The sequence below is a fragment of the Branchiostoma lanceolatum genome, chromosome 3 (assembly GCF_035083965.1).
Source record: "Branchiostoma lanceolatum isolate klBraLanc5 chromosome 3, klBraLanc5.hap2, whole genome shotgun sequence".
NCBI classification, from domain to species: Eukaryota; Metazoa; Chordata; class Leptocardii; order Amphioxiformes; family Branchiostomatidae; genus Branchiostoma; species Branchiostoma lanceolatum.
The window spans coordinates 24,731,860-24,748,720 of NC_089724.1; the positions used below are offsets into that span (position 1 = coordinate 24,731,860).

A 16,861-nucleotide genomic window follows, 5' to 3' on the forward strand; every position below is an offset into this window, starting at 1 on the left:
GTGTGCTCGGTGTCAGCTGCTTAACTGTGATGTTAAAACTATGAGATGGTTATCTTGTTTTCACTTCAAACAATTAACATTTGACCAGGGTGAACTATATGTTAAGCTGTAACTCCTCAAATGAGTTTTTGTGAAAGGCAATTGAAAGTAACTATCGTGTATATTATGAATATAAATCATTTGTGTATGATATGTAAATCTTCACCAATATCTTAAATCATGGGGTTTTAAAGTTTCAATATCAAAGTAGTTTGCTTATGTACACAAGTCAAGCCAGGTAAAACATACATGTAGCCTATTCTTTGGTCATGGTAGCTCGTCAGTTAGAACCGGGGTAGTATGGACTATCATCTAAACACTAAGAAGTCCTATACATCGCGGTCTAAGAAGTAATCAGAATGATCAACCACTTACGTATTGCTTGAGTGATTAAGCAAGTCATTTAGACATCTCTGAACAGATTAAGTATTGTTCTAGCAATGACAACTGTAAGTCGAAAGCACAAGCCTCTTTTCTCGGCTCAAATATGCACGGCATACATCGTATAAAACAGTTGTTAAAGGTAGTTCTACTTAGCCTGAGTGCCAGCCTTTTTAGCTTCCGTCCGCTACCCTAGCTCCGCTGCGATACCCAAGCTCCGCTGCCAGCGTATGAAAGCTAAAAAGGCTGGCACTCAGGCTAAGTAGAACTACCTTTAACATTCTGTTTTAAAAGGCTGGCACTCAGGCTAAGTTCTAGAATGAGTTCAAGTCCGAGGTATCAGTCGTTTCCTTTCCGAAGATACCGACACGTTTTTAACTCTTCAAAACTGTCCCTCATGCCCCCGGCCTCGCTCGCTTCAACTTTGACGGAGAAGTCCCTCTTGACTAGCGGCGTGCCTTGTTGGCTGAGGTACAGAGGAACCATCCTGGTGAATGTCGCCGCTCGCGACGACTCTTCGTCGTCTGAGGAGTCGCTGGCGTACACGTCGGCCGGTCTGATCTTCCGGCACTTCCAGCGACTCGAGCCCGTGCTGCGCATGTAGGAAGGCGGCGCCTGGCTTTTGAGTATAATTCTTGGCGAAGTGGGATCCTCTTTTTGTTCTGTGTCGTTTGCACGTGGTGGGTGTGACTCTTGAGTCTTAAAAGACGGTATGAGTCGGTGAGGAGGCGCGGTGTTCACTCTCCTGAGCAGACGCGGTGAGGAGACAGCGTCCAGAAGCAGGGACGAGTTCGAGTGAAAGAGGGCCGGTTTGGGCTTCCCGCTGGTCGGGCGACTGGCAGACCCGGGCCGTCCCCTAGGGCTGGCCGACATCGGTCTGGTGTTCGCCGAGGATTGAGTCCGTTCTTGCGTTGTGGACGCAAGAGGATAGGGGCCCCTTGCAGAGGTCGGTCTGTTTTCTGTAGCACGTGGAGAGGATGATATTGGGACATCCCGCGGTGAGAGAGACCGGGACACTTGACGTGGAGTAGACGGGTTGGAGTCGGCTCGAGGACGGGGCGACCCGGGTGCATGATGGCCGGCTCGGCGGGGAGACGCGGACGACGGGCGAGGTGACGACGGTGGGGTCGGTACAGGCGAACCGTCTTTGAGTCCTCTCGGAAAGGCAGGGGGTTGCGGTAGGGATGCAGAGTCAGACCAGGAACGTTTCCTTAGCGGCTCGATATGTTTGTTGACTGGTGGGAGTAGAAAGATGTCCTCTTGAAGGGCCAGCTTTCGTGACAGCCGCTTGGTGAACGTACCGTCTGAGACCGTCCGAGTCAGGGGCTTGTGTCGCCGCGGGGTGCTCGGGGTCGATGACCCCGGGGTAGAACCACCTGATCTTGGCGACTGGTCTCCGCTTCCTAGAGGAGAGTCTTCTGAGGTTTCGTCTTCTAGTGTTCCCACTGCCCTACCGATCAGAGGCGCAGGGCTCATGCGGTTTACGTGCTGTAAGGTCCGAAGGTCTTCCATACTCTGTGTTTTGTCGATTTCAAGAGACTGCAGCAGCTTCTGTTGGATATGACTAATCGCACGGATGTTACCCTCCTCGACTTTCTTCAGCGCCTTCTCCTTGGATTGTAGCAGGTTCTCCAGTGACCTGTTTTTTACAGTCATCTCTTTGTTCTTCGTCTTTGTGACGTGAAGTCCTTTCAAACTCAACGCTATGTCGTCGGCCATGTTCTTTTCTTCGCCCTTGGCCTCTTCCATGGCTGCTGCGAACGGCTACAATTCTCTCACGAACCTGTCACACGAATTACGCGCTCGTTTCAGTATATTTGCTCACGCTACCCCCGGTGACCCTTCTATTAGCATCGGCGCTATCTCACCTGATACGGACGGCGTGGGTTCGGTTTACTCTGGGATGCCAGCCGTAGGTACGGGTGGGGTAAACACGCTTTCTCCCTCTGGCGACGGGTCCCTGCGACTCAACCGCTCGAGTATCAACAAGGTGTGAAGTTCGTACAAGTCGCCAAAGACGTACTGACAGAAAAGTCCTCACACAGCTGTGCGATGATATAGAATCCCAGGTACAGGTAGCTAAGTGACCGAACAAATCCTGTCAAGTCATTCGCGGGGCTGACAGGTACAGTGACGTTTTTCCAAGCAAACTCGGGCGTTTCACATGCCGCACAAAAAGGTCATACGTCACTTCAAGCCAGTAAATCAGTCTTCATTGGTTAATGGGAAGTCAGGACCCAAGTGAGAAGAAAATTGGCTCAGCAAACCGATGTGTGTTCTTGACTTAAATCCGTGAATGGATGACGCTTTCCCCCCGCAATAGCCGAGTGACAGGTTAAGGTGCTTTGCTGTACTCGTGTGTTTTCAGTACACGGCCTCTCTTTGTTTGCTGCCGTAGTCTTTAGTTGGTTACGAAAACATTCCGTCTTTTATGGCGAAGGACTGGGAAACAAAGTGTCGACCCAGTACAGGTGGCATTGTGCGAATCCAATGGGGCGTACGAATCGAACACTTTGGTCAGTAGAAAATACGTGTTATTCGGCGAGTAGGCCCCAGGCGAAGAACACATATCCCTTCTCGATGTTAGGTTGTCAGTACGTTTAGCAAGTACGTACTCCAGTTGAATGTGATTTTGAAGTGACGCGTCTTGTAACAAATTCCAAATCCTGAGTTCAAGTGCCCGTGACTTGTAACTCGGCGATAAAGGCCTCCGATGCCTATATGCCAACTTGGGTTTTGGAGCGTCCTCTAGTCGTGGAGAGAGCCCTTTCGGTCAGAGAAAGGACAGCAGGTTTTGAGCACGGTCCACATCAAATGCCTGCCTTCAATGTAAACAAAGATGTGCTGGAAATGCTGAGTGTTCCACAAGAAAGGTGGCTTCTGAAACAACTGACTGGCACCATAAAATGGCCTATTGCACTGTCAAGAATATGCTTTTAGTGTAGATGTTTAGTAACCTCCCAGCATTTCGACGTGACGGCTAGTTCTTCCTGTCAGTCTGTCCATCGAGAAGTCTTACCTGACGTTTTCTTTCAATGGGCAGTCCCGACTCCATTTTCACCCTGCTCACACCTAAAATAAAGGAAAATCCGCCGGACTTGTCACCCCTATGTGTCGTCTATAGCTAACATCGGCCCGGCGAAGTCCGTTTTTGTGTCGTAGCTGACCCGACAATATCGGTTACCTACAGCTCAACATGTGCCGTCCGCCTTTTGTGTCGTACGGTAATCGTAGACTGCGTTATCGCGATCACAGTAGCTACGGAAGCTTAGCTTCAATCCCCTCTTCACTCGCGTATGTATAGACGTCCTCTCTGATCAACTCGGTTATCTAAATCTCCGGTCATTTTAGTCATCAGGAATTGCGAGAAGCGTACAGGAAACATAACACCACCGGAACGACTTCAATCACACATCTGACGTAATTAAGTTAAATGCGCATGTTCCTAGGTAACTTAAGTCAACATTTCGATTGGCGATGATGACAACAATTGGTTTTGTTGACTCTAGATAGCTCCACTGGTGGTATTAACAAGGGGCCATCGTTTCCTCACCCTGTATACGGGCTAGTTGTTGTCGCTACAAAAATAGTCCAAGCATTAGTCTTGTTGAGGTAAACCCCTGCTTGGAATTTGTATAAATATGTTTTAAAAACAGAGCAGGTCTTCTATTTGACACCATCGAAAAGCAAACCAAATAATGGCGCCTCCAAGTATTTGTTCTGTCGTCGACCACGTTATAGTACAGACTGTCTGGGCTACACTGTGTAACTGATAGATTAGCTCTTTAATCAAGGCACCCTCAAAGTTACCTACCTACAATGTAATCAAAGAGGATTAAACCTCCTTGATGTAATGAACTGTACGAAATGAACCTTGACACTTTGCTGGTTTGTCTTTTTATGCGGCGTTATAAGAGAGCAGCGTAGCAGAAGGAAGAAAGGTAAAAACTACAGACATTGAATAAAATACAAATCAAATCAAATAAAACGTATCAAGTACAAAGTACGTATACCCTACTCTCGTCCATAAAAGGACAACAGTAGCCATGACCGCTCGTTTTTGTTATCAACCAACAATTGTGTGTGGGGGGGGGGGGCGAATCTGAAGACTCGCCGTCATCAAATATTGAATGGTTCTCTTCATTACGTACTGTATTTGAAAAGAGCTTGGAGTAGAAAGAACATTATTTTGTGTGTGCGTGTGTGTATGGGGAGGGGGTGTTTTGCGTCGCTGGGTGTAGTTATGTAACGATCCAATGGCGTACGCCTGCGAATCTTGTGTTTAACGTCAAAGGGCACAACACGAGTTGATAAATACAATTACAGAACGTACTTAGTCGGCAACACCTGGGCGTATTGATTTGAATGGCAAATATTTGCGCATCGGTCACCCAAACAGAGGTAAGAATGGACTAAATGTTTGGCTGTATGTCAGGCTTAACACTTTCAGTGAGCTGGAAAGTTACTGTAAAGCGACCTGTCGTTTGGTGTTAAGCGAACCGTTTAAATCGTGTGTAGTAAAATATGTTTAAAGATGTTGAAGTTCGGTGATTTTTTTGGAGTTTTGTACTTTAGACGTAAGTACAAAGCTAGCTGTTGGTTTACTTATCACACACTCACGTGTGATGCATACCTTAATGACTGAGATAACAGAGCACATGGTGGTGAGTTACTCATTAGTTTCCAATCCTGTACTCTGGCTAGAAGTTAGTCTAGGAACACTCTGCAGCCTTATCCATGTAGTTTCCCTATGATACGCCAGGCGGCGTTTGAAATCTCCACTCTTGCCTGGTTGGCATGGTTGCTGAAATGGGGACACAGTATGTTCTTCGTTTCAAGCATGACATAACGCTGAATACCAGTTGATTCTAATGTGGCTTATCATCACAGGAGAGATAGAATGAAACCCTGGTGTAGACTTTGTTTATAGCAATCAGCTTTATCATCTTTAAAACACAATGAGATATCTAAATTGCTATCTCGTAGTTTTGTTAGGCTTTCCGTTATGTTCTGAAATGCCCCTTGTTCTACCGTGTCCAACGTCTTGCCACCACGGCAAGTCAAGTTAGATGGGAAAACGATGTTGTTTGCAAAAACACATTTCTAGACTACTCAACATTGCGCAAACAAAACTTAACTACATGTTGTTGTTATCTTATTCTCTACAACATGATATGTCCCATTTCACGCTCCAGCTATCAGGCGAAGCCTCCGAGCTTACTTGGGTCTACAGTTTTGTTTATTTGTTTTGAATAACTTGTAAACTGCCTTCAGGCGCAACACACCAGTTTTGTGCTGTACGTACAAGCTGCGTACGTAAGACCAGCCTCTCCTTGAACACTGGATCTCCTCTTTACGTCCCACCCGAGAGGACGTCCCTAGCCTAAGCTAGGTACTCATTTTTACCTGAGTCGTGTGAGGCAATAGGTGTTAAGTGCCTTCCCCTAGGATAAAACATCAAGGTATGCAAGTGATTCGAACGCAGAACCTTTAGGTTCTAAGTCAACAACCCTAGCTACAAGACCAAGTTGCCACCAGACGATGCCGGATGGGGAATTTCATCGGCCATGCTGCCCCTGGGTGCTTCTTCTTACTGTTTGGGCTGTGGTGGACCATCAAGTACTCCGTCATGCGGGCCAGTCGGCTGGGAGGCGGGAAGACTAGCTGGGCTCACACGGCGTGCTGCTGCAGAGGGCCTGGCCGCTTCCTGGAGAGGGCCCCGATAGAAGGACTGTGCAAGATCATGTTCACGTGCGCAGGTATCACGAGCAAACTCCTTGTTTTCACCATAATTTTTTTTAGATACAGAGATCGGATATCACAAACATATCTATAAGCGTCAATAGAACACAGTTAGTTTGTTAGTTAAAATCCTCCCACACCATCATTGATGTATAGGGCTTGAACCCCAGTCCTTCTGGTCCAAGTAATTTGAACCAGATGTGGTGAGAGACAGAAGCGCAGACCACTACATCACAGGGACATCCCCCCTCCATTAGAACACAAGTATCAATATTTTGATACAAATTTTAGGCTTCGTCACACAAATAGCTGATGTAGAACGATATGTTTTCATTTCAAGAATGGGGTTTCATGCATTATTGTCTGCACAACAAACAAATACGCAATATTTGAATGATACATTTGATATCAAAGTAAAACAGTTGATAGTTACCTATTAAAAACACTTTATTGTTTTAAGAGCATTGATATTCTATGTTTAAGCAAGTCCCGTAACTCCAACTGTATGTAATGGTTCAACACATAGGTAGAGTAAACTGAAGAATACGTCTCTTTCTTCTTCTCGTAGGAATGTTGGTATTTAGACCTTGGTAAACAATATACAACTGCTAAAACATGAGTCAAACGTTAGTACAAACTGTGATCCTAGCAGATTATGATGGCGGTAACATATATGTAGCAAGGAAGCATCCGATATCTTCCCAAAACAACAAAAGTGCCTACAAAGCACCTCGGTTTTTCATAGTTACGTTCGTATACGTGGGCTGGGGTATGTCAGAATGTCGCCATTTGTTTGACAAGCAGCTGACAAAGCATATCTGAAGACAAACTGAAGATGACCATACATAAATCATATCATAAGACACATTTGATTTTAATCATACCTTCCTTTGATGTTACAGGTGTGATATGTGAACAGATTACAGCCAACTGGACCCTGGTTGACTACCGGACAGTTTCACATGCTAGGGAACTGGCAACACAGCACCATGCACGTCTTCTTTGCCCTGAACGGAGTTTGCGATGTTTTAGTCGCTCTTAGAGCGCCTATACCAAGAGGAATAGATCACACTACCATGTCGTTGGCGTTTTCTGTGGAGGGACTTTCATTTTTCTATCACCTACACGGCCGTCCTGACCTGGATGTTCACGTGCATCAACTGATCCTCCTGGCTATAGTCCCGACTGTGGTGGTGACAGGGCTGGAGACATGGAAGCCTCAAAAGTGTACCTACCCATGCTCAGAGCGGCGTTGGTTCTGCTGCAGGGGACCTGGCTGTGGCAGGTCAGATGTTTGTTATCTCCATGAGATATAGTTTTGGGTGTGTCTGTGTGTGTGTGTTTGTGTGTCTGTCTGTCAGGAACCTCTTGATGGATTACGATGATATTTGGTATGTGGGCGGGTGTTGTGAAGCCGAAGTTCAAGGTCTATTTTGGGCCCCTAGTATGTGACCTTGGTATTGCAGCTGAACTTCCATTTTTGTATCTTTTGACCTTAACGTGCTATGGTCTTGATTTTTGGGTGGCAGAAGGCTTGTGATGTACTAAAGAAGTGATGTCGGTTTGGGCTCCCTAGCAGCTTGCTATGGAACTGAAGTGGCGTGGCGTTAATGTGAAAATCTTCTACTACGGGGGAATAACTGAACAAAGGAAAGACGGATTTCCATCATATTTTTTTTGTTTTGGTTTATTTAGATCTCCATTAGTGTTACAACAGAGAAACACTATTCTACCTGGAGTTCACTTACATAATAAATGAATAAATCCAGATGTCATAGCCGTCTTCTTCATTGTATTTTGTCGGCACAGACCTCAGCAATGGGTTACGTGTATGAAAACTTTATCGTTAACCTGAGTTCTGAAAACCCAAATGCAGAAGCACTAATAGTTCATGTGATAGAGTTGGTAACATGTTACCAAAGATGTATATTTTCATCAATAGTTCGTCGTTAACGCGTTGTATATTTCTACCACTAAGCATGTCAGAAGAAGGTATCAAAATCAAAGATTAGTAGATGGTCCAGAAACGATCAAGAAGAGTATTGATATGGCCCTCGGTAGAGTCAGAGCTCTATTAGCGTGTTCATCTGAGTTGGTAGTTTACATCATGGAAAGTTCAAATCGTTCTCCAACTAAAGAAATCGGACTGAATCACTCAGTCTTCTTCTGCTTCTTGAGGGCGCACCAACCTTTTTTTTTACCGGGACGGGGCGCGATATTGACTTCCAACAACCTTTGACCCAGTTCTGACGTGGCACGTGAGACAAGTCACGTGTCCAGAGCTATTAAAGCTGAAGAAGACAGTCCCATTGTCGAGTTGGAGAACAGTTTAAATTTCCCATAACCTTTCCTCCATTTATTTTTTTAAAGCTAAACTTGTTGTTGATTTATGTCTGTGTAGGTTGGGTTCATCTTGTATCCTCCCTTCCCTGGCCATGAGTGGGACCTGGAAAACCAAGAGAACATGATGTTTGTCTCCATGGCCTTCTGTTGGCAGATCCTGGGCATCCTACTCTTCATGAGTGTCGTGTACACCGTAGTTTATCACATCTACCAAGCCAAGGAGGAACATGGAGGTACCGAGCTGGAGCTGGGAACGCTGTTTTCACACATGCTACAGACACAGTCAGACTCAGACTTGGACTAGCACATTGCGTATTGTTTATTCATTTCACCATGGGGTACACATCGCCTACCGGCGTTTATGAGCTGGCTATCAACAACAACAAAAACCAAATAATGCCTACATCGATCCATGAAAACCCTATTTTCTTTATCGCTGATTTGCAACTTCTAATCTGTTCCTGAGTAGATATTTTCCTTATCCCAGAAGTCACACTTTTCTTGGTTATAGTCATGAACTATAACGTTCTGGGGAGTGGTGAAGTTCATGTTGGGGAACTGGTTTTCTTCGTTGTACTTTGGCCAGTTCAATGGTGACTTCAGGACATCGCCCGTGGTGTAGACATACGGACTGGGTTTGTTAGGGTCCCCCGTGTGTGCGAAGTTACCATAGTGGTACGCCATGGTGTCGGCCATTACTTGCTCGTCAGGGGTGAAGCTCAAGTTTAAAATTAGATTTGTTTGAAACACGAACGGAATGTCTTCACCGTGACAGACGTGGCCATTGCAGTAGTCGTAGTCGTGCCAAAGCGTCTTAAAGGACCAGACGTGATCAAAGACGTACAGCCAGACGTCGCCTTCACCATTTGCGACTGCGTTTCGGACGGCATTTCGGGTTGGACATTCAAAGACCCAGTCTGTCACGGCCTGAGACAAAAACGGGCGATAGTCTGATGTTTGTGGCGGGTTGTACTCATGAAGAACTGCCGGTCCTTTTCCACGGAGAAAGGCCAAAGCAGCCGCGTCTAACTCAAGTTTAGAGATAGGCTTAGTAAAGGCCCCATAAATATACAGGACAGATTCTTCCCGTACAGTGCCTATGATGAACGGTTTTCTCTGAAACTGCCCCTTTGCAAAACTATCTACAGTTTGTCTAGGTAAAACATCACCATCTACTGCAGGGCCCCATTGAAGAAATATTTCCAGGAGGCGAAAGGGGTTAGCTATGTAAATACCCACTTCATATTGAGCGTGAAGAATGTCATCAGCTGTCCTGGAGCGAAGGCACTTCATGTCCCCGGCAGAACAGTTCGCGAGCTTGGTGAAGTCATTCCCGAGACGAATGGCTTCCAATTGTGTCTTGTGAGTGATGGAGAACGGCACGCTCAGCATGATGCCCTGGTGGAACAGGTGCGCCGCCCTATCGGATGTCAGGAGAACTGCAACCGAATCGGACCCGGCGCTCTGTCCGAAAATGGTGACTTTGTCCTTGTCTCCGCCGAAGTCAGCGATGTTCTGTTGGACCCACTTTAGCGCCTCGATCTGATCTAATGTCCCATAGTTCCCCCTTGCGTCGTCTTCTCCCTCACCGGTCACAAGGTAACCGAAGACCCCAAGTCTGTAGTTGGTCGTCACGATGACGGTGTTGGTTTTGTTGGCCAAAATCCGCCCATCGTACACCATAGCGGCGCCAGTGCCCGCGTGATAGTCTCCGCCATGAAACCAACACAGAACAGGTAGCCTGACAGCAGTAGAGTTCAGAACGGATCTGGGCACGAAAACGTTCAGATACAGACAGTCTTCGCTCTGCGTTCTAGCTTTGTCGCGGTTACAATCGTGATGATAGTCGGTGATGTTCGGTCCGCACCCTATTTGTCGGCACGCCGGGCCCGGTACGGTGCCGTCGCGGACTTCGGGCGCCCAGGACGTGTTGTACGCCCGAGGAGGCTTCCAGCGCAGCTCGCCTACCGGCGGGACCCCGAACGGGAGCCCGAGGAAGATGGCTCCTTCCTCCACGTACATGCCCCGCACGTCTCCATACTGTGTCCGAACGATCGGACCGTCCGGTTTCGTCAGTACAGCGGCGTACCCAACGAAAACAAGGGCTGCGAAGACCAAGAGTCGAGAGAACGTTGTTGCCGCCATATCTAAAATCACCCTTAACTGGAGGCTGAAGTAAGGTCTCTACGTGTCAGCATACCAAGTTGTTATCATCATCTGGGTACCCTTTGGACCCATCTTCTTTGTTTAGCACTTTTATCTTCCTTCACTCATTGACATATCGGGCGACACTACTAGAGAAGTAAACAAACCATCCTTACACAACATCAGCTAACCTAGTTATCAAGCATTCTAGTCTCTGGAAAAGACTCCATAGGTAGCTTGAAAAATAGAAGAAATCGGCCAAATAGACTGATGAACTTGCCAGAGGAGTTACTCCTATAGCCGTTCTACAAAGTATGTGTCTGACTGTATATACATGTGCTTTTTTTGGTCACATCGAGAGGTAAAAAGTCCGTCGACACACACAACGGTTGAAACTGCTAATCATTGTTTCAGAATAAACATCAATCAAGATTTTTTTTCCAATCTTAAGTTAGAATTTCCAACAACTATAATGAAATTTACATATACATGTCTAATGGAAGAAGTCTAATTCTGTCGACACAACGGTCGAAACTGACAATCATTGTTTCTACACAGGATTTCGGAATAAACATTAATTAAGATTTGTTTGTATTCTTTACCACTTTATAATCGAACTATTATTAATATTGCCCACGTACAAAACATAACCCTCTCAGCGAAGGTAACAAGATAATAAGAAGCACAGCGAAGACGTGATCGACCAGTCACAAATCTGCAAAGATATCGAGAGATTTTTAATGCAATACAAAGGTACAATGTATATGTAAGGGTAGCGATCGCTACTTGGCAGAATAGGTGATATTACCGGTAAAAATCGAGATCGGTGTCTCTGCTGATGGAGATCTCTACCTGTACAATCGGTGATTCTGGTGGTAGAGGTTTCGATCCTGGTCTCTACTTGTACGTGTATATGTAGAATCACAGTCTCTACTGAGACAGGCGCTATCATCGTTACGACTAGATCTTTAATAGAAGTTTATTGCAAGTTCATGCCCGTGGGCTAATTTCAAATACATGGTAAACATAGGGAAAAACATACATGCGTCAGTTAACTGTGTCTGACTTTGTTGTAACAATAGGCTACTAGATAGTTCGATTACTGTTTCTATCAGTTGAATCGACCATTCCGGTATAATCGCTTATTGTGCCAGATCTCTGACACCGTGTGTACAAATTTGTCTTCCCGGCTCTCCTGAAACGAGGAATGGCGTAGGACATACCAGTTGTGATTTTGTTTTCAGAAAGACAAGAAGTCAGAAAATGGAATGGAAAATTTGCTTTTTCCCTGTCACAGTGAAAAGCGGTCAAAGACATCGAGAAAGGCACCAGACTTGAACTTGTCTTCTTCTAGCAGGGTGCACATGTGTTTCGCAGAATGGTCAGGGCTCAAGATCAACCCTTTGGACTCCATTGCGTTGAATCTATAAAGTAAGGAGAAATATAAACACGCATGTATTTCTTTGAAAAAAAAAGTTTTGTTTTTGCTGGGCTAGTATGAAATATATTAAAATAGACTCTGTATTTGTTGAATTAGGCCATGTTGATTTGATTATAGGGATGACATCCTCTGGGGAACCCAAAACCTTTGGCAAAATAAAAACCGCCATGAGTATGAAGTCTACGTGGTCAAGAAGGATGAACAAAAACTAAGCACACCGAGTATGATCAAGGAGGTTAACCTCCTTGGTATGATATACAGAAATATAGATTCTTCATTTTTCCGAAATATATTTTTGCAATTTACGGCATGCATGTACTTTCTCATTTTGCAGCTGCTTTGTACGATTTACAGTATGGCTCAAACCTTTTTTTTTTTAAACGGACGAAACTTAATGCGCGCGCGGATCTCATCCATATCATCATATATCTTCAACTGGGTGTTTGAAGCCTGGAGGACCAATCCAAGGGCTCTGATTAGGGGGGCTATTTGCATACTAGCCGTATAGAATTTGCATCTGACGACAGTTGACATAACAGGTTAGCATTTGAGGGTAAGTTTAACTAAGTTATGTACATTAATGTACATTTTGTGGTCTGATGTTTGATTCCTGAAATAACGACAACTATTTTTTCTTCCCTTCCCTCTTCAAGACACAACCCGGGTGCTTGACATACCTGTCTTCGACTTTCTTGTCCCCGCACGACCTGACTGTCTGTAACATGTCGGTGTCCAGCGGACCCGGGGAGTAGCTGAGCACGCGCACATCCGGCTCCTCCTCCGCCATCACCTGCGGTACAATACAACCAAACACGTGAATGCACAATCCCCTCAACAAGAAACAAGAGTTCCACGACCTCATATCTCCATGAACAATTCTATTCATGCAAATGACTTACATATTTGCATAATATATGCTTGGTCATAAACACCTTTATCTAACTTACACATGTCGCAATATTGACAGTCCTATAATTTTCCAATTAGATGAATTATGGTGTTTTTGCATTAATTAGGAATTTATTTGCATAATTGGTATCTGTTGATGCTCGACTTTCCATAAACTACATATATTACATGTATTTGAGTCTGATAATGGAAAACACTGCAATTATAGATTTTCCTCATTAGCTATGCAAATTAAGTCACAATTAGAATAACTTGCACTTCATTGTGTATATCTCTGTCTAAGCTACCTGCATACTAAATATCATGGAAATCTGTTGTTCCTTTGTTCAGTTATTCTCCTTAGAAGATTTTCACAAAAACGCCCCTGCAGTTCCAGAGGGCCCAAACCTACACCACTTCTTTATTACATCACAAGCTATCTGCCAAAAATTGAAGTTCTGCTGCAGTACCGAGGTCACATACCAGGGGGCCCAAAATCGACCATAAATTTCGGCTTCACAACACCCGCCCACATACCAAATATCATCGTAATCCATCAACAGGCTCTTGAGTTATGCTGACTTCAGTAGTCCGGAAACACAAACAGACAGACAAACAAACAGACACACCCAAAACCTATATCTCCATTTTCATGGAGATAATGAGGTATTCGCGTTGAACGTTCAGGCACTATGATTTGTTGTCTTTCATATTTTTCGTTCCCACAAGATGCCCGGCCGGGCCCCGCTTTGTAAATGGGACCGAAGCATTACCGATCAGGGACTTCATGAATGTACTAACCTTGAAGAACACGTTTCTCGCTGCCTTGCCGCTACAGTACAGGGCATGGTGGGCTAGCGGTTCAACGGCTGCTGCAGAACTGATGTTTACAACAGTTCGTCTGACGTCAGTGCACGGGAAGACCTAGTATGGACAGTCAGGAATTGTTACTGAAATCTATGTGATATTCTGTTCAATTGTGTTTTCTCGATCAAATACTGTAAATACAGAAATGTTCGCGGCGGTGAACTCTTTACCACGATCTTAAAACCACCACAAAAAGTGTTTCCATTATGTGACTGTAGCGCTGCTGCTGTTTCAAACGCGAACACTCTATTTTCTCTCTACCACAAAATCAAATCTTTGCGGACATTTCTGCATTTACAGTATTCGGTTTCTTGCTGATGTCAAATTGTTGAGAGACATTGTTGATAGAGATCTGGAATTCTATGTTAGTTAAAGGGCTGAGCTTCTATTGCCATTTATCTTACACGGCGTCAGCCTCTGCTCGATGGTCTGCATACATAGGTTCATGTCCTGAGCTTAGCAGGGTTCCATATTGGTTTGGAACTTGGCATGTAACTACATGTTCCATGCTGAACTAACTAAAAAAATAATATTGAATGATTACAATTCAAATTGGACAGTCATGGCGATAGTGATGTCGTTACGTCAGCCCTTAAGCACACAGAAATAAGCACACCTGCATGAACTTGGCCGTCAGAGCGATGACGGACGTCAGGTTGGTGGCGTAGTACTTGTTTAGAATCTGAGGATCAGAATGTTCTGCTGCCTTCTTGCTCACATCGCCCACGGTTCCCGCGTTGTGGATCATCAGAGCATTCTTGAAGGCGCCTACGTACCGGGACGTGCAAAAATCGTTGTTGTGTAGATACACCATACATGTAACAGATACATAGAGCGGCCCAAACATATACCACATCTTCCGAAGACCAAGAGCTACATGTATCTACATCCAAAACTCACACCATAGCGAGTCCAGAAGAAAGGATACAAAATTTCCCAAGGGGATACATTCTTTAACCTCAAACCCGACGTAATACCATAAAGAAGGCTCCACCCCTGAGGCGTTGTCAAAAAGTGCAAACAACTACTGAACTTTGAAATGTTTAATACAAAGTAAAATTCAATTCTGGAATCTCAAAGCGTTTTTGTTTGGTACTGCAGTGGGGATGTAATCGTTTGTGTTTTTGTTCAGACCATGTTATGGCAATGATGTGAAGGTATTGCAGGTATTCCTTGTGATTTTCAGAAGGAGCGTAACTCAAGAAGCAATGACTTGATTTTCATGATTTTTTGCTTGTAGCTAACTTAAGTCGAGGTGTACATTTTAAGTGCAGTGATTATGAAAATTTGACCTTAATGTGCATGCCAATAGTCCATTCTTTCAAATGATACCTGATCACTTTCCCCATACACATCAGAGAGGGACATGAATTTTGAAAAATGTGGACATATCTTGCAGGGATGATTGTAAGTAAATGCTGTATAACCCCTTAGTGGTGAAAAGCGGGATCTCTATAAAGAATGTGTTTATTGGTCAGAAATTACCCGCAATGGCAGCGTTTCTAGCGCTGAATTGTTGCAGGGTTTACAGGTTTCACATAATACACAACATATACATAACGTTATCTTATCCACACTTGCATTATGTGGAACTGTCGCAAGGGTCTGGGCGGCTGCCATTCGGCGCCACCAGGTGACCTTAATACGACCTTCCCCAACCGAAGTCAGGTACCCATTCACACCTGGGTGGAGTGAGGAAAGTCGTGTTAAGTGCCTTTTTTCAAGGGCACAAGATCGGTGACATGACAGGATTCGAACTCGGGACCTCTTGGTTCTGAGCCGAACGCTCTGCCGTTGCACCACACAACCCCATAAACCGTAATTGTACCAAAATGTGTACATAACTCAGTATTCAGTAGTGTTACCTGTCACCATACCTGGTTGAGTGTCTGCGAAGATGTCGAAGAACAGTGCGGGGTAGGCGGTGGTGTCCTCCATGTCACCAACTTTACCTCCAGCCGGTTCGGACACCCCTCCTCTACCTGCCGTTTGGTTTCCTGCAGACCCTGGAGCGAGCGGCCGGTCAGCACCAGGCGGGAGCCTTCCCCTAGTCGCCCCGCTAGCTGCACGGCGATGCTCCGGCCCAGCCCTCGGCTACCTCCCGTCACGGCACAGAACGTGGCGGGGCCGAACATGGCAGACAAACCGGTGGACGCCATGATTAGACCTGGTGATTTTTAGAGAAGCGTTAGCATATATTTTTTTGCACTTTGGACTCGTGCATATTGGTCTAATGCCTGAAGGGTCACGATATGGTAAGGGAGCCGTTGAAAGCCCAGATTATCTAGGCCCCGGCCGGGATCTGACACCGGATTGACCCCCTACAGATGAGGAACACAGTTAACGACTCGAGCCGTAGATATATCCACAGAACTTTTCACGATCAAATGTAGGCTATGCTTTTACAACATGGCCAAGGCATGGTCCACCTGATCAATCTCCATGAACAATTCTATTCATGCAAATGACTTACACATTTGCATAATATATGCTTGGTCATAAACACCTTTATCTAACTTACATGTTGCAATATTGACAGTCCTATAATTTTCCAAATAGATGAATTATCGTGTTTTGCATTAATTATGAAAATTAGGAACTTTATTTGCATAATTGGTATCTGTTGATGCTCCACTTTCCATAAAGTACATATGTTACATGTATTTGAGTCTGATAATAGAAAACACTGTAAATATGGATTTTCCTCATTAGATATGCAAATTAAGTCACAATTAGCATAATTTGCACTTCATTATGTATATCTCTGTCTAAGCTACCTGCTTACTAAGTATCATATTGACAGTCCTATAATTTTCCAATTAGATGAGATATGGTGTTTTGCATTGATTATGCAAATTAGGAATTTATTTGTATAATTGGTATCTGTTGATGACCCACTTTCCATAAACTACATACGCTACATGTATTTGAGTCTGATAATGGAAAACACTGCAAATATAGATTTTCCTCATTAGCTATATGCAAATTAAGTCCCAATTAGCATAATTTGCACTT

The 16,861-nt window shown here is 44.7% G+C and overlaps 4 protein-coding genes across 4 annotated transcripts; 1 reads left to right on the plus strand and 3 right to left on the minus strand.

Moving 5' to 3' along the window:
* Positions 1 to 759: 759 nt before the first annotated feature.
* LOC136429458 (serine/arginine repetitive matrix protein 1-like) lies at positions 760 to 2,169 on the minus strand. Its single transcript, XM_066419288.1, has one exon. The coding sequence runs from the start codon at positions 2,167 to 2,169 to the stop codon at positions 760 to 762; it is 1,410 nt and encodes a 469-aa protein (XP_066275385.1).
* A 4,109-nt stretch (positions 2,170 to 6,278) lies between these two features.
* LOC136429459 (transmembrane protein 45B-like) lies at positions 6,279 to 8,809 on the plus strand. The gene is given in 3 exon segments (XM_066419289.1): positions 6,279 to 7,374; positions 7,377 to 7,447; positions 8,564 to 8,809. Coding segments are annotated over 3 exon segments (567 nt in total). The 5' UTR covers positions 6,279 to 7,124.
* On the minus strand, positions 8,810 to 10,650 carry LOC136429460 (crystal protein-like). Its single transcript, XM_066419290.1, has one exon. The coding sequence runs from the start codon at positions 10,648 to 10,650 to the stop codon at positions 8,956 to 8,958; it is 1,695 nt and encodes a 564-aa protein (XP_066275387.1). The 3' UTR covers positions 8,810 to 8,955.
* A 1,184-nt stretch (positions 10,651 to 11,834) lies between these two features.
* Positions 11,835 to 16,015, minus strand: LOC136431170 (sepiapterin reductase-like). The gene is made up of 5 exons (XM_066422451.1): positions 15,724 to 16,015; positions 14,463 to 14,614; positions 13,781 to 13,903; positions 12,769 to 12,881; positions 11,835 to 12,074 (listed from the first exon to the last, which is right to left on the minus strand). The coding sequence occupies exons 1-5, from the start codon at positions 15,782 to 15,784 to the stop codon at positions 11,942 to 11,944; spliced, it is 582 nt and encodes a 193-aa protein (XP_066278548.1). The 5' UTR covers positions 15,785 to 16,015; the 3' UTR covers positions 11,835 to 11,941.
* Positions 16,016 to 16,861: the final 846 nt, after the last annotated feature.